The 14,824-nt window shown below is 39.5% G+C and overlaps 1 protein-coding gene across 1 annotated transcript; it reads right to left on the bottom strand.

Annotated features, from left to right (window-relative positions):
* Positions 1-3,061: 3,061 nt before the first annotated feature.
* ART4 (ADP-ribosyltransferase 4 (inactive) (Dombrock blood group)) lies at positions 3,062-13,727 on the bottom strand. Its single transcript, XM_030841366.2, has 3 exons — positions 13,557-13,727; positions 10,393-11,101; positions 3,062-3,199 (listed from the first exon to the last, which is right to left on the bottom strand). Exons 1-3 carry the CDS (start codon positions 13,725-13,727, stop codon positions 3,108-3,110), a joined length of 972 nt encoding a protein of 323 aa, XP_030697226.2. The 3' UTR covers positions 3,062-3,107.
* Positions 13,728-14,824: the final 1,097 nt, after the last annotated feature.

Here is a 14,824-nt window from a genome sequence, read left to right as displayed (position 1 = left end):
ATATACCAATTTCTGTACACTTCAGTGGCTTGCCTATCATAAGCCATCACTAAATACTTTTGATGTGATTTATCCAGAAGTACATAAGAATAATGATGAGGAGTAATAGCATTTTCTTGCCTATGTGAATAAGACCAGAGCAAATGAGTTATTCTTTGTCTCCTACTGAAGTCTTATGATTAGGAGATAATAGAGGTTGGAAAATGGAAGTGCTCTAACATTTTACACGAAAAAAGACCTAGTGCTTGTTACTTGACCGTAATAGAAGTAGGATTTCTGAGATGTGCTTGTATTGGGGAAAAAAGTTAGACAAATCCATTTGCCTACCAAAAAGTCTTGAGCTCTCATGAACTGCAAATGAGTGTATGCTCTCAAGATTGCCATATTTCAAAAACAAACAACCCAATCAAAAAATGTGCAGAAGACCTAAATAGACATTTCTCCAAAGAAGATATACAGATGGCCAAGAGGTACATGATAAGTTGCTCAACATCACTAATTATTAGAGAAATGCAAATCAAAACTACAATGAGGTATCACCTCACACTGGTCAGAATGGCCATCTTAAAAAACCTACAAACAATAAATGCTGGAGAGGGTGTGGAGAAAAGAGAACCCTCTTACACTGTTGATGGGAATGTAAATTGATACAGCCACTGGGCAGAACAGTATGGCGGTTCCTTAAAAAACTAAAAATAGAACTACCATCTGACCCAGCAATCCCACTACTGGGCATATACCCTGAGAAAACCATAATTCAAAAAGACACAATGTTCATTGCAGCACTACTTACAATAGCCAGGATGTGGAAACAACCTAAGTGTCCATCAACAGATGAATGGATAAAGAAGATGTGGTACATATATACAATGGAATATTACTCAGCCATCAAAAGGAACGAAATTGGGTCATTTGAAGAGATGTGATGGACCTAGAGTCTGTCATAGAGTGAAGTAAGAGAAAAACAAGTATCGTATCATTAACGCTTGTATGTGGAATCTAGAAAATGGTACAAATGAACCTATTGCAGGGCAGGAATAGAGACACAGACGTAGAGAACAGATGGGTGGACACAGGAGGGAAGGGAAGAGTGGGATGAATTGGGAGATTAGGATTGACGTATATACACTACCATGTGTAAAATAGATAGCTAGTGGGAACCTGCTGTATAGCACAGGGAGCTCAGCTCGGTGCTCTGTGATGATCTAGATGGGTGGGATGGGGTGGGGAGGGAGGTCCAAGAGGGAGGGGATATATGTATACATATAGCTGATTCACTTCAGTGTACAGCAGAAACTAACACAACATTGTAAAGTGATTTTACTCCAGTTAAAAAAAAAGATTGCCATATTTCACATGATACCTAATAGAAACTTTCTTAAGAATAAGAAAGACAATAACTCTAGTTTTATTTTTTTCTTTTTAAGAAGTATGGAATTTACTACTTACTTTAAAAGCAGTTAACTCTAGTTCTCTATTGGAATCTTCCTTTCTGAGAATACCTAAGATTTTTCCTATTTAACCTTTTTTTTTTTTTTTTTTTTTTTTTTTTGCGGTACGCGGGCCTCTCACTGTTGTGGCCTCTCCCGCTGCGGAGCACAGGCTCCGGACGCGCAGGCTCAGCGGCCATGGCTCACGGGCCCAGCCACTCCGCGGCATGTAAGATCTTCCCGGACCGGGGCACGAACCCATGTCCCCTGCATCGGCAGGCGGACTCTCAACCACTGCGCCACCAGGGAAGCCCTAAACATTTTTTCGTTTAAAAATTTAAATCCTATTTTCTCTTTAAAAAAATGCTTGCTTCTTATCTAAATCTCAGAGGAGCTAAGTAGCCTGGACTTTCAGAATTCAAAGGTATGGAGCTAGCTCTCATCTTCACCCCATTTAGCCCAATTAGTAGGGTCTTTAGAGACCTAGCAATCCCCCATCACCCCACTTATCTTGTCTACTACCTGAAAGAAGAGTCGGAGAACATCCCCAGCTGTGAAGTTCGATGATTTATACTTCTTTTTAACTGTTTGCACATAATGGGGACTCAATATATCTTTGATATTTCCTTGGTAATTAGATTTTTTTTTCGCCTTTATCTCCACATACATACACTTGTTTTCCTAACAGATGTGCTTAAATTTGTGATGAAGGCTTAAAATCTAATTTGCCATAAAGTCCTCTGTGAATTAACATATGAGTTTAAATTCTAACTTTTGTAATATTTTAGAAGAAACCTGTGTGCAACACCCCATTACTGGCAGTAAATGAGACTCCACTAACATCTTTCATTAACTTTCCCTTTTGTTTCTTGGGTTTCTACATTGATTTGGTCTTGAATGCTGATAAAAATCTCTAAAAAATTTTTTAAAATAATAAAATTGCTTGACATCAGGGAAAAAAAAATCTCTAAGGAAATTTCACACCTTTAATATGCCTCTGGGTCTCAACACTTTCTCATTTGATGAATTTGTCCTTTGCTTTCTAACTCAAGAGTCTCTGATTTGTTCCTAATATTTAGGATCATTAAATTAAAAAATAAGGGAAAATCATTGTATTCATCATAACACTCCTTCAATTGTTTGAGACAGAAAATTTAATTCAAATTATTGAAGCAAAAATATAATTTATTGATTTATGTAATGAAAAAGCCCATGGTATCCAGTTTCAGGCACAGTTGGATTTAGGGGCACATAGACTCTCGCCAAGATTCACTTTCTTTTCATTTCTCAGCTCTTCTTTCATTGTGTTAGCTCCGTTCTCAGGAAGACAGGAGCTCTCTTCTCAGTGGCAAGATAGCTGCTAGCGATTCTAGACTCATATTCTGCTTTCACTATTCTCCACTCAAAATAAAAAGTGGCCCCCACCCCACACCCAGCCCCAATCCCAATAAAGTACCCTGATTATGTCTCACAGGCTCAGACTGAGTCATTTCTATCCAACATGAATCTCTGTATCCATGAAGAAGAAATATAGCTACAGGTCTACCCATAGGCAGTGGACTGAGCCAGCTCTGAATCAGTTGATAGCTGGGCGGAATGATTCTCTACGGGGATTCAGGGTGCCCTGACTGGAATAAAGCAAAAGGGTACAGGGAAGGCAAAAACCACAACCATTTTTTATGCTCTACTTTTGGAAGAGATGATGACACAGGTCAAAAATGAGAGAGAAGCAATAACTACGGGAATAGGGATGCACTTTTTGCTGGAAGCTGTGAAAACAAAAAAACATAAAAAGAGTTAGAGATGTTTTAGGTAGCAGAGATTGTTTTAAAAAACCACCTCATTTCTCCTTTGGTTCAGTTTTTAAACTTAGAAAATTCCTAACAATAATAGTTGAAGCTAGCACTTTTAAAAAATTAATTAATGTATTTTTTATACAGCAGGCTCTTATTAGTTATTTATTTTATACATATTAGTGTATACATGTCAATCCCAGTCTCCCAGTTCATCCCGCCCGTCCTGCCACTTTCCCCTCTTGGTGTCCATATGTTTGTTCTCTACATCTGTGTCTGTATTTCTGCCTTGCAAACCAGTTCATCTGTACCACTTTTCTAGATTCCACATATATGCTTTAATATATGATATTTGTTTTTCTCTTTCTGACTTACTTCACTCTGTTTGACAGTCTCTAGGTCCATCCACGTCTCTACAAATGACCCAATTTCGTTCCTTTTTATGGCTGAGTAATATTCCATTGTATATATGTGCCACATCCTCTTTATCCATTCCTCTGTTGATGGGCATTTAGGTTGCTTCCATGTCCTGGCTATTGTAAATAGTGTGAAGCTAGCCACTTAAAAAAAAATTCTCTCTTAGAGTTCTCTAACTGACAGCTTGCTTATTTTGCAGATGATAAAACAGGTACCAAGAGGTTAAGAGGTGTACCTCAGGGTACCCAGCAAGTTGGGGGTAGGGATCTCCGGATTTCCCATCTTTATCGTCATCCGCAGCAGAATTATTTCCGTTACCATCGTCCCCATCTTAATTATCACCATCTTTATCACCATTATGAAAGTGAACATTGATTAAAGGCTTATTCTGTGCTGGGGTCATTTTAAGCACTTGCTATAAATTAACTCATTTAATCCACACAAAAACTATGAGGCATTTATCCTCATTTTTTAGTTGATAAAACTGTGACACAGAGATGTGAAGAAACTTGTCAAACATCACGCATCTAGTAAGTAGTGTAGGCAGCCATCAGACTTAGGCAGTCTGGCTCAATGCTCTATTTTTAACCACTGTATTATCTCTCCATATATTGCATGTACATTCATCAAATTTTTTATTATAAGGTGAGCAAAAACAATTCACACAGTCCTGTTTGGGGTGTGTGTGTGTGTGTGTGTGTGTGTGTGTGTGTGTGTATACTGCCTACACGTACACACTCTTCATGGGAAAGGTTAGCAGCCACTAAGATGTGGCTGATGGAAGAAACACTGAAATATAAAAAATTATTGTCAGGTGTAACTACTAACTGGGAGTACAATGGGATAAGGATATAGAATGAGATGGAAGATGTAAACCTTTAAAAAAATGGTCTTGGGCTTCCCTGGTGGTGCAGTGGTTAGGAGCCTGCCTGCCAATGCAGGGGACATGGGTTCAAGCCCTGGTCCAGGAGGATCCCACGTGCCACGGAGCAGCAAAGCCTGTGTGCCACGGCTGCTGAGCCTGAGCTCTAGAGCCTGCGAGCCACAACTACTGAGCCCGCGTGCCTAGAGCCTGTGCTCCACCACAAGAGAAGCCACTGCAATGAGAAGCCCGTGCACCGCGGTGAGGAGTAGCCCCCGCTCGCCACAACTAGAGAGGGCCCATGTGCAGCAACGAAGACCCAATGCAGCCAAAAATTAAATAAATAAAATAAATAAGTAAAATTTTAAAAATGCTCTAAAGAGTGGAATCTCCTTTTCAACCAGCCTTTGCTGATTATTTAGCATATAAAAGACGTTTGAGGTAGAAAATCATTCAACTCTATGATTGCCTCAATTGTTTGATGACCATATTGTTTGATAGGATGATCAGATGTTGGGGAAATACTTTTCCATTGCTTCCACATAATATATAAGATCCCTTGAGTTTCCTGGAATTTCTATTTGGAAAATTACCAACAGTAATTTTCAAAACCCCACTTTTCTTATATAAGAGAAATTAATAATGCATACTTATTTCTAAGCTTTTGTCAAAGTTTGTGTTAAAATTGTATTATCTGAATTCTCACAGGGACCTAGGAACAATCAATACCACTTTAGCAGGTCACTCCTTAAAATGATTCTTAAGCATTTTCTGTTTTATTTTCTCTTCATTGAGGCTAGAGATCACAAGGACCTCTAACCCCACCCTTTCTCACTGTTTCGTGGGATAAGATTCTACTGAAGAGTTGTCAGCAACTGATTGACAAGGAAACAATATAACGGAGAAAGATTATGATTTGAGGGTGTGATTGGCTTTGGTATTGAAGCTCTACCCCTAGATGGTTGACTGTGATCATTTTTGTTACTTTCACTAGGCCTCAGTTTTCTCATCTGTAAAATGAGAGCGCCTCCAGGCTTTTGGAAATACTATGATCACCACTACTACTCTTCACTTTGCTTCATTGTGATTATGCTAATGTTCAAGTAAGAGAAAAACAGAGATATTACTATGTGGTAATCATACTCACCCTTCAAAATCACCTCTTAAGCACCCTTCATAATAACTAGGATATTAAAAATAGCTTATTTTAATTTTATTTTCTCAGGTTAAAGTAACTTTTCTTTCCTAACTCTCTTGATACTTTTTCTCTACCTCTCATATGGTCATTATCATTTCTACCTCACATTATTATTATTATTATTATTGTTTTCACACAGGCAGACAATATATTTAGGAGAATAGATGAAAAAATCTGTGAATTAAATTAATTACAGTCTATAAAATTTCTCATTTCAGAACAATTCACATTAACTTTACTTTTGTATTTGTCTTTACTTTTCTTCTAGACTATTCAATGCTTTTTATTCCCTCTGTCCCTAGGACAGTACTTTTCAAATTGGAGGTTGTGATTCCATTAATGGTTTGTGACATCAGTTCAGTAGGTCATGGCCATCAATCTTTAATAATGTAATAAAATAGGTTAAGATGAAAAACACTAGTTAAATGCATGTGAAAAGATCAACTATTATCTTGTTATATATACATTTATGTGAACATATTTGTATATTTATATGAATGTGAAGTGTGTTTATAATGTCAATAGTCAGAGCACAGAAGATTGAAGCCAATTTTAGGTTCTCAATAACATTTTTGAATGACAAAATAAATCTCCTGAAAGTGACCTACAGAGAAAATTGTCCTGGACTTTTTGTCAGAAAAAATGGGAAACGGTCTCACTTTTGTTATTTATAACCTGCTTGAATAATCTTACAAAAACCATTTAACCTTTCTAATCCTCAGTGTTCACATCATTATAGGGGGGTCAATAGCCCAAAGTACAGGTGGTTGTAAGAATTAAACAGATAATGTGTGTGAAAGCCTTTTGTAAACTAAATTTCTATACAAATACCATTTTATTGGTGTATTATAACCGGAATTTGGTCACCTCTGCCTCAGGTATACAGTCTGGGGAGAAATGCATAATATTATGCCTTTTATCTCATGAAGTCTGAATCTGTGAGTTAGCTTGTTCAGAAATACGTATTCAATCTCTTGAAAAAAAGCAAAAAAAAAAAAAGTAAAAGTGACATGCAGTATATCTAGTTAATCTTATTTGGTGGTAAATGTTATCTATAACCTCTTTCTGTCAAAATTTAGAGTGATGAGTGTTATTCTTTTAGAATATTGTCTATGGGACTTCCCTGGTGGTCCAGTGGTTAAGACTCCGTGCTTCCACTGAAGGGGTCCCGGGTCCGATTCCTGGTGGGGGAACTAAGATCCCGCAAGCCGCATGGCATAGCCAAAAAAACATGTGTTTCTTCTGTCTCTTCCTTTCTTTCTATTCTAACTGTCAATATTACTGAAGTAGACATTTGTGCCATTAAACTGTTATCCCAGCTCCATGTGCAAAGTACTTTCCCAGAATTTTTCAATTGTGTTTGAGAGGGTGGGTAACAAGTGCTATCACAACATTCCCTCCAGGCATGTATTGCCCCCATATTATAAATGAAGAAACAGGTTCAGAGTTGTCATTTGCACAAGGCCACAGAGCTACTAACATATGCCCAGCTCTCACTGGTTCCACCATCTCTGCTCTACCCATCATGCCCTGTGGTCTCCAGATTCATCCAATTACTCATTCTTTCATCCATTCGTCTGAGACAGACATGCTACCTCAAGGTAAGTGTGATGCCACAAATTGGGAAAATTACTTTGGGATAACTGAAACCCAGAGTAAAAGAAAATAGGAAACAGTAAGTTAATAAAATAAAGACTTATAATAGTAATAGTAATAGTAGCCAAAGAGTTTTGATTACTTACTTACATGTGTCACATACGGTTCTAAGAGCTTTTGCATGCGTTCCTTCATTTTCTCTTCACCGGCATCTTACAAGGTAAGTTTTATTTTTAAAAATTATTCCCATTTACATATAAAGAAACTGAGGCACAGAGAGACTAAGCCATTTGCCTGTATTCCCACTGCTAGTAACTGGCAAGATTAACATGTAAAACCGCACTGACTACAAACAATTGGCTACATTTTTTTCTAGAAGCATGCTTAAGAATTTTAATTATGTGAAACATTTTCGCAAATAAACGCCTCTTCTTTGTGAACCCAATGATACAGAACAGAGCATGTATTTGTGTGTCTACAGATTTTTGGCACAGATTATTTTGCTGAAAGAAGCAACAGTTAAGGACAAATAACTAACATAACATATTTTAAGTCTTCCACGGGGCCTGAAAACATGTTTCTATGGTAACAAGTATAGGTCATGTGAGGGGTGAGAGAAGAATTAGAAGAAAAAGCTATCAGTTTAGAATGTCTTAAACAATTTTTCTTTTGCGAACTCACTCCTGTCGATGAGTTATGCTACCAATTTGACCTTTTGACTCTTCGAAGGCCACAGATTCCTAGGAACTCTTTGAACTTGAGAACTTCAGTTACAACTTAATGGAAGCAATTTTGAAATACATTGAAGGACTGGGGAAGCTCTGCTCTTTAATCTACTGTCTCTTCATCGGGAGAACTGCAGTGTCCCTGGCTGACCCATTTTAAACGGCTTCATGTTGTTTTTCACGTATTGCGTCTGTCAGATTAAAAGGGAACCGGAGAGGAAACGTAAGTCACTGGCTCATAGGGACTTTTGGGGACATAGAATAGTTTGTGGCTTCTGCTGGTGAAAAAATCAAAAGAAGAAACAGTTTCCTGAGAGGATTCCAGTTTCATGAGAAATTAGATTCTGTGAATTCCCCAGGCTGAGGTTAATGGTTAGTCCAGGTGATTGGTCAGAAGTCAAGTGGGCAGCAGCAGCCATCTGGAAAAACAGGGCTGGGGAGACCACTGACCTCACTCCCTCCCAGTGAAGGATTCTCAGATAAGAAAAACATGCCACCTCCCTTCTCCCATTGTTCATGTTTGCATCAGTCTAATACCGCTCCAGGATGTTGGAATAAGCAGAGTGTTACTTATCAGTTAATGGAAATGACTGTCTCTGGCCTTACAGATAGGCCAGAGTGAGCAGGACCTTGACCTCAGTGTGGATGCCAGTTTGAGGACGTTTGCAGCACTGCAGCCCTGATGTGTTGAGAAACGCGGACAGGCTGAATTATTAACAGCAGCAGTGATGATGGAGTAGAGGAAGATTCGGGAATATTTCAAAGGTAGACCCTGTAGCTGGGTTGCAGTTGACTTTGAGTGTAAATGAATGCACATGTGGATGAGGACAGTCTTCCTCTTTCTGAATCAAACAGGGTACGGCATCTGCTATCGAATTTGCACAGCATTTGCTCCGTCAAACGACTGTGGCTGGCAACATACAAAGATAAAATGGAATCAGCCACATGTTTTTCTAAAAAGAGACTAACACGTATTTTTATTGTGATAACTCTAATTTCTCCTGCTTTGGTTCATTTTTCACAATATCATCAAGGCTCTTGCTACAATACTGATCTGATTGATACTCCATTCCTTACAGACTTCTAATGGTTTCTCACTACTTACAGCATGAAGTTTGAAAGTCCTTGGCATGGAATACAAGAGGTTTTTTTTTAAGCAATCTGGCCCCATCAGAACTCTCCAGCCCCTATCAGTGTCCTACTTCCTTTCTACTCTTGGCCTCTTCCTCTGTCCTACACACCCTACATTCCAGCCATCCAGAATTTCAAAATTTCCCTGAAGATACCAGGCTGTTTGAAATCTCTGTGATTCAGTATATGCTTTTTCTGCTTGAAATGACTTTTTCTCTCTTTTTTCACTGAAAACCCCCATTCCTACTTCAAGTCCCAAGTGGTCTCCTATTGTGAAGGCTTCTCACTTTCCCCAGAGAGAACGAGCGTCTTCCTTCACCGAGCAACCATAACCATTGCGCAAACATCTGGTGTATACTTAGTGCTTTTGTGTGTAGACATTTGTTCATATTTCCACTTCTCATTAGACTAAAAATCCTCCTTAGGATAGTAATTTTGCTTTATTCATTTTGTATCGCCTGGGTCCTCCTATCCCAGTTCCTGGAACAGAGAAGACGATTAAAAGATAGGAGTGGATGAATAAATCACACCTCCTGATTTATTTTTAACAATTCTTGTTCATGAAATGACCATGACAAAAAATGAGCTTGAGGGAGAAGGTAAAATGCTATGTTTTATGCACTACCTTTTCCAGTAGAGATACTTACTCTCTCTGTCTAGAATGCCCTGTATATCTGGGCCATTGCAAAGCACATTTTCCTACAGGTAGCTGAGGAGAAAGAAGAGAGCAGAAACCAAGAAACAAGGTGAGTCTTCTCTAATCTCCCAATTCCACCATTACTGAAGGCCAATATCCATGTTTTTGGCTTTTTCCCCCAAGCCCACTCAGAAAAACAACTTTTATAAAAGAATAGGGATGTAGAAAACAAATTTATGGTTACCAGGAGGGAAAATAGGGGGAGGGATAAATTGGGAGATTGGGATTGATGTATACACCCTACTATATATAAAATAGATAACTAATAAGGACCTACTGTATAACACAGGGAACTCTACTCAATACTCTCTAGTGACGTATATAGGAAAAGAATCTAAAAAAGAGTGGATATATGTATAACTGATTCGCTTTGCTGTACACCTGAAACTAACACAACATTGTAAATCAACTATACTCCAATAAAAATTAAAAAAAGAAAAAAAATTAAAATAAATAAATAAATATTTCTTTGAAAAGATTAAAAAATGAATGGTGGCCTGCAATCCTGGTAAGAGTGGATTCAATTTGGATCAATAACAATACCTTTTAGCAGCTGACAGTTATACGCACTCTGGGTCCCAGTTGACTGCAATTGCAACCAATTTCCTCTTGGGTGGTAGCTCGTATTTACAACTTCAAACAGCTCATACGGAGGGACCAGGACCTCCTTTTTGAGAGAGAAGTCTTGTACAGGTGCCCCCAGGCAGGTCAATATGGTAAATAGAGTTTGGTCCCCAAACTTCTGTGCCTCTTCTCTCAGGAAAGAGGTGGAGAGGAATTGGCCAAAGCGAATGGTGGCACTCATGGGGGCTTCCAAGTAAACGCCCTTCACCTCATGGTGCACCTCATAACACAGAGAGTCATTCCTTGTGACAATCTCTTTCCTCAGCAGCTGGATTGCCGTGGTCAGGTAGTAGTGTAGATATTTGAAATGGAATGAATGTTTATATTGCTGAGGAGACCCAGCAGCACTGGCCATGGCTCTGGAGAAGTCTGAACGAACACTGCCGTTCGACGAATAAACCAAGATGGCCACAGCATGTGTAACAGTCATGTTCTCAGGGAGAGCTTTTCCTTGTCTCAACCAGTCTAAGTGTGCACGTTGCCAGACCCTGTGGTAATTCCTACGAGATTCTACTTCTTTCGTAAAATAATCCCCTTGAATCAGGTCCTCCATGACTTGTTGGCTGCAGCCTTGGTACTGATCATCAAAGGAACCGGGTGCCAAGTCAAAGTCAATTTTAACTGCGATCTATAAGGAAAGAAAAATCTTGATTTTAATTTTTCAAATTCGATGGTGAACCTTGTTGGCCTGAAGTAAATAGCGTGCCAGGTGTGTCTCCAGCAAAGATAGGTCTATTCAGGATCAGCAGAGAGTTGCAATTCAGGTTCTGCAACTGCGGTGCGCCTGTACAAGTCCCTACAGGGCAAGGGAAGAAGAATGCTTTCACAGAGAAGAAAAGGAAGATGGGAGGGTATAGTAAACAGAGCGTGCATGGCTTTACATTCGCCCAGTCCTTGCCAGGAAAGAAGAGGTGTTTTTCTTCTTCCTGTTAGACTCTGCTATGCCGCAGGGCATGAGAGCTCCCCTTTCTGGTCTCCCGACTCTATTTAATGGAGGTTTCTGTTTTTTTTAATTTTTTTTTTTGTTTTTTTGGGTTTTTTTTTGGTTTTTTTTTTTTTGTTTTTTAAATTTTTACAGTGTGGTAGCAGATTTGCTACCCTGTAGCAAAGACCGAGTTGTCTGCTCAAAATCAGTATTTGCTGAAGTAAGTTTCACTCATAACCATTACACTGATCCAGTCCTTCCTGTATCTGTGACCCATGCTAGATGTTGAATTTGGTTTGACAAATATTACTGAAAGCACAAAAAAACCTCATCTCCCCATGGAGGAAGTGACCCTTTTTGTATCAGTGAAAAGTCTTTTTGCATATTGAGTATTTTGAAGAAAAAAATTATAATCAAAGTTTAATTATACTATCTGTTTCCTCTCCTAACCCCTTCACATTCTCACACAGGTGTTATAAGTAATACCTCTTTTATGAATACCTAAAACCTATATTAAGCCTTTGGCTTTGATTTAAGAAAAGACTTAAGTGATGAGTAATGTCGGGTTCTCCAAGGGGGCCCCCAGTAAATGACAACCCTCTCCTCTGCTCAGGACTTGAAATATGAAGGCTAAAATATAATTTTTCTACTGAATGAGAACATGTTGGAGCACCCATCTTTAGGTCTGATGGCTGGTGGGCTTGTTAAGGGTAAACCCCAGAATGAGCTGACTTGCCCACTTAGCTGCAGGCAGTATTGGATTGCAACCTGTCCAGGTGAGATTCTTGCCATGGGAGGAACACAGAACTCATGCCTTTTGCTATTGGGTTAATTACCAGGAGGAAGAAGAGCAAACACAGCATATCCAGTTATTCTTCCTGACGTTACCAGTCAAGTAACGTCTGTCCACCTCCAGGGGAGCGATGTGAGGAGAGGGTTGGACAGAGGTCAGTGGGGTTCCTGGCAAAGTCCTTCCTCTTAGAAATCAGGAGTAGGAAAAAGACATTTTCTCATGGGTAGCCAATGGAATATTACTGATTGATACCCAGTGCATATTAAATTAAAGTTAGAGATTTGAAGACAAGTTCTTTAAGTATCATCCATCCATAATTGAGAGCCATATTTTTCAGTTATCTAAATTTCAAGGTGTTTCCTTCTGGGCAAAGAAATGATACTTTCCTAATAAACAGTACTTACTAAGGAACATATTAAGAGATAAAATTCCATCCAGTGAATGTCAACAGTGTTGTAGCTGGAACTCAAAAGCATACCATTTGGTATTTTTACTATGTTATTTATGGTGAGAAGTCATCTAGTTGTGTGTAAACTGGAACAAAATTTTAAGACTGCTTAAATGATTTTAACCGATAATTCTTTAGAGCAGATTTGCAAATAATTCTACAGAATCTATTTAAGCCAAAACAAAATAAAAAATATCTTCTATCAAACCTTGTGAACTCCAGAACTTTAATCTATTACTAGATATCAAATGGGTATTCTGTCTTCTTTCTTTTTTTTTTTTTTTTAAAGTTGAGAGCTATGTTTTACTCAGTGGGAATTTTTAGGACTTCAAGCCCGGGAGATGGCATCTCACGTAACCCCAAGAGAATTGCTCTGAGGAAGTGAGGGGGGAGCTCGGATATATAGGAGTTTTGTAACAAAGGGCAAGTACTCGGAACATCAAAAGATTACTGTTAATTAAAGAAAACCAGACATTAAAATTAAGGAATTTAGTGCTTTTCTATGTATGGGAAGATGCAAGCGTCTGGGCTCACTGAAACTGTTTTCTCTTAACATTAGGTTATTTTTCATTATAGAGAACTTTCTAATACCTCTTTTGAGTTGATCCGTATGATACAGGATAAAGCCAAATAGACTTGGTTGATTTTGCATTATTTGTCCTACAGAAGCAATGTTTTACTTAAATTTTATGGAGAATCAAGAAAAAAATGCTATGCCTCTAGCTTCTGTGATGCCAAATCTGTAAACTGTAAAGAACTCCATAATTTTAAATAATCGTTTTCAACCCTCTTTGCCAGCATTACGTGTTAGTTAAAATGTCTAAGTGAAATTACATCCCAAGGGACTAAAGGTCATCTAAAGGTTGCACCACTGGAGCCCTGATCATAAAGAGATCACCTCCTCCGTGGTAACTCACCGTGGGTCTCTGCAGACTTGAGCACAGCAGCAGGAGAGGAAGTTGTCCTCTTAGGAGCCAGATTCTCACCTCAGGGGCTGCAGTATTTGGAAGAAGACTCCTCCTGCATCTGTTGGTCAAAGGGCAGCATTTGTTGGTGTTAAAAGCACTTCTTCGCCCCTGCAGCTTCATCCTGAAATCAGTTCTCAGGGTGCTCCTTTGGGGTTTTCTTGGGGTTGAGTCTCAGCAAGAACCTTCCTCACCTATGTCTATGTTGAGACTTCTGCTGACCACCACCAACTAGCAGTTTCCAAGGGAAGAAATCAACTCGAACTCACTTGCAAAGCTGAAATCTCTGTTGAATAGCCAGACTTGTGCACCAAATAAGGAATTCTGAAGTGAACTCAAATTAGTTTCCGACTTAAAAAAATCCTGATCTAGTCTCTATGCAGGGAAATTCCAAAGTCTTGTTACAGGTCTGGCTCACCAGCTTAGCCTTAACTTTCTTAAGAAGACAGGAAGGGGCTTCCTAGGTGGCACAGTGGTTAAGAATCCGCCTGCCAATGCAGGGGACACAGGTTCGAGACCTGGTCAGGGAAGATCCCACGTGCCGCGGAGCACCAAATCTCCTGCGCCACTACTGAAGCCCCACGCCTAGAGCCCGAGCGCACCGCAACAACGAGTAGCCCCGTGCGCACCGCAACAACGAGTAGCCCCCGCTCTCCGCAACTGGAGAAAACCCACATGCAGCAACGAAGACCCCAGGCAGCCAAAAATGAATAAGTAAATAAATAAAAGAAAAGAAAAGGCAGCAGGCAAAGGCATGCACTATATGGTGTTTGGGGCCAAGTGGTTTTATCTTGAGCTGCAGCCTTTGAGTGATGTGATTGGCTCGTGCAGGTCCCTGGGAAGATACCACCTCAAGGTTGGCCTATGCTAGGCTCATCTGGTACTGCTGATAGGCCCTGCCCAGAAGGGACTGCCACAAAGCAAAACAGTAGGGTTACTGCCAAAAAGAAAGCTCTCTTTGCTGCTTTTCCACTGCACGTTTGAAATCGTCCACTCTAGAAATTATACCTGTTCAGATGACAGATCTTCTATGTTTTCTCTTCTAAAGGCATCAGATTCTCAATCCACACTATTTCAGTCTGGGGCGAATCCAAATGACTACTGTCAGAAGACAGCCTCTGAGCAGCTGACAGCACTCAAAAGTAGGTGACATCGATCAAGAACAGGTTCCAGGGTGTTGAGTTCATTCAGCATAAATGTCCTATGAAACCCTCTCTCTT

Source organism: Globicephala melas, chromosome 10, assembly GCF_963455315.2.
Source record: "Globicephala melas chromosome 10, mGloMel1.2, whole genome shotgun sequence".
Taxonomy (NCBI): Eukaryota; Metazoa; Chordata; class Mammalia; order Artiodactyla; family Delphinidae; genus Globicephala; species Globicephala melas.
Note: the sequence above shows the minus strand (reverse complement) of the source record. Positions and strands in the feature narration are given on the sequence as shown.

What these genes read in the sequence shown, in the direction of transcription:
- ART4 (XM_030841366.2), bottom strand. Translation starts at nt 13,727, where the DNA reads ATGAAGCTGCAGGGGCGAAGAAGTGCTTTTAACACCAACAAATGCTGC. An exon ending in CAAGTCTGCAGAGACCCACG is followed by an intron (nt 11,102 to 13,556) that starts GTGAGTTACCAC and finishes CTTTCCTTATAG; the next exon opens with ATCGCAGTTAAAATTGACTT. An exon ending in TAACTGTCAGCTGCTAAAAG is followed by an intron (nt 3,200 to 10,392) that starts GTATTGTTATTG and finishes TTGTTTTCACAG; the next exon opens with CTTCCAGCAAAAAGTGCATC.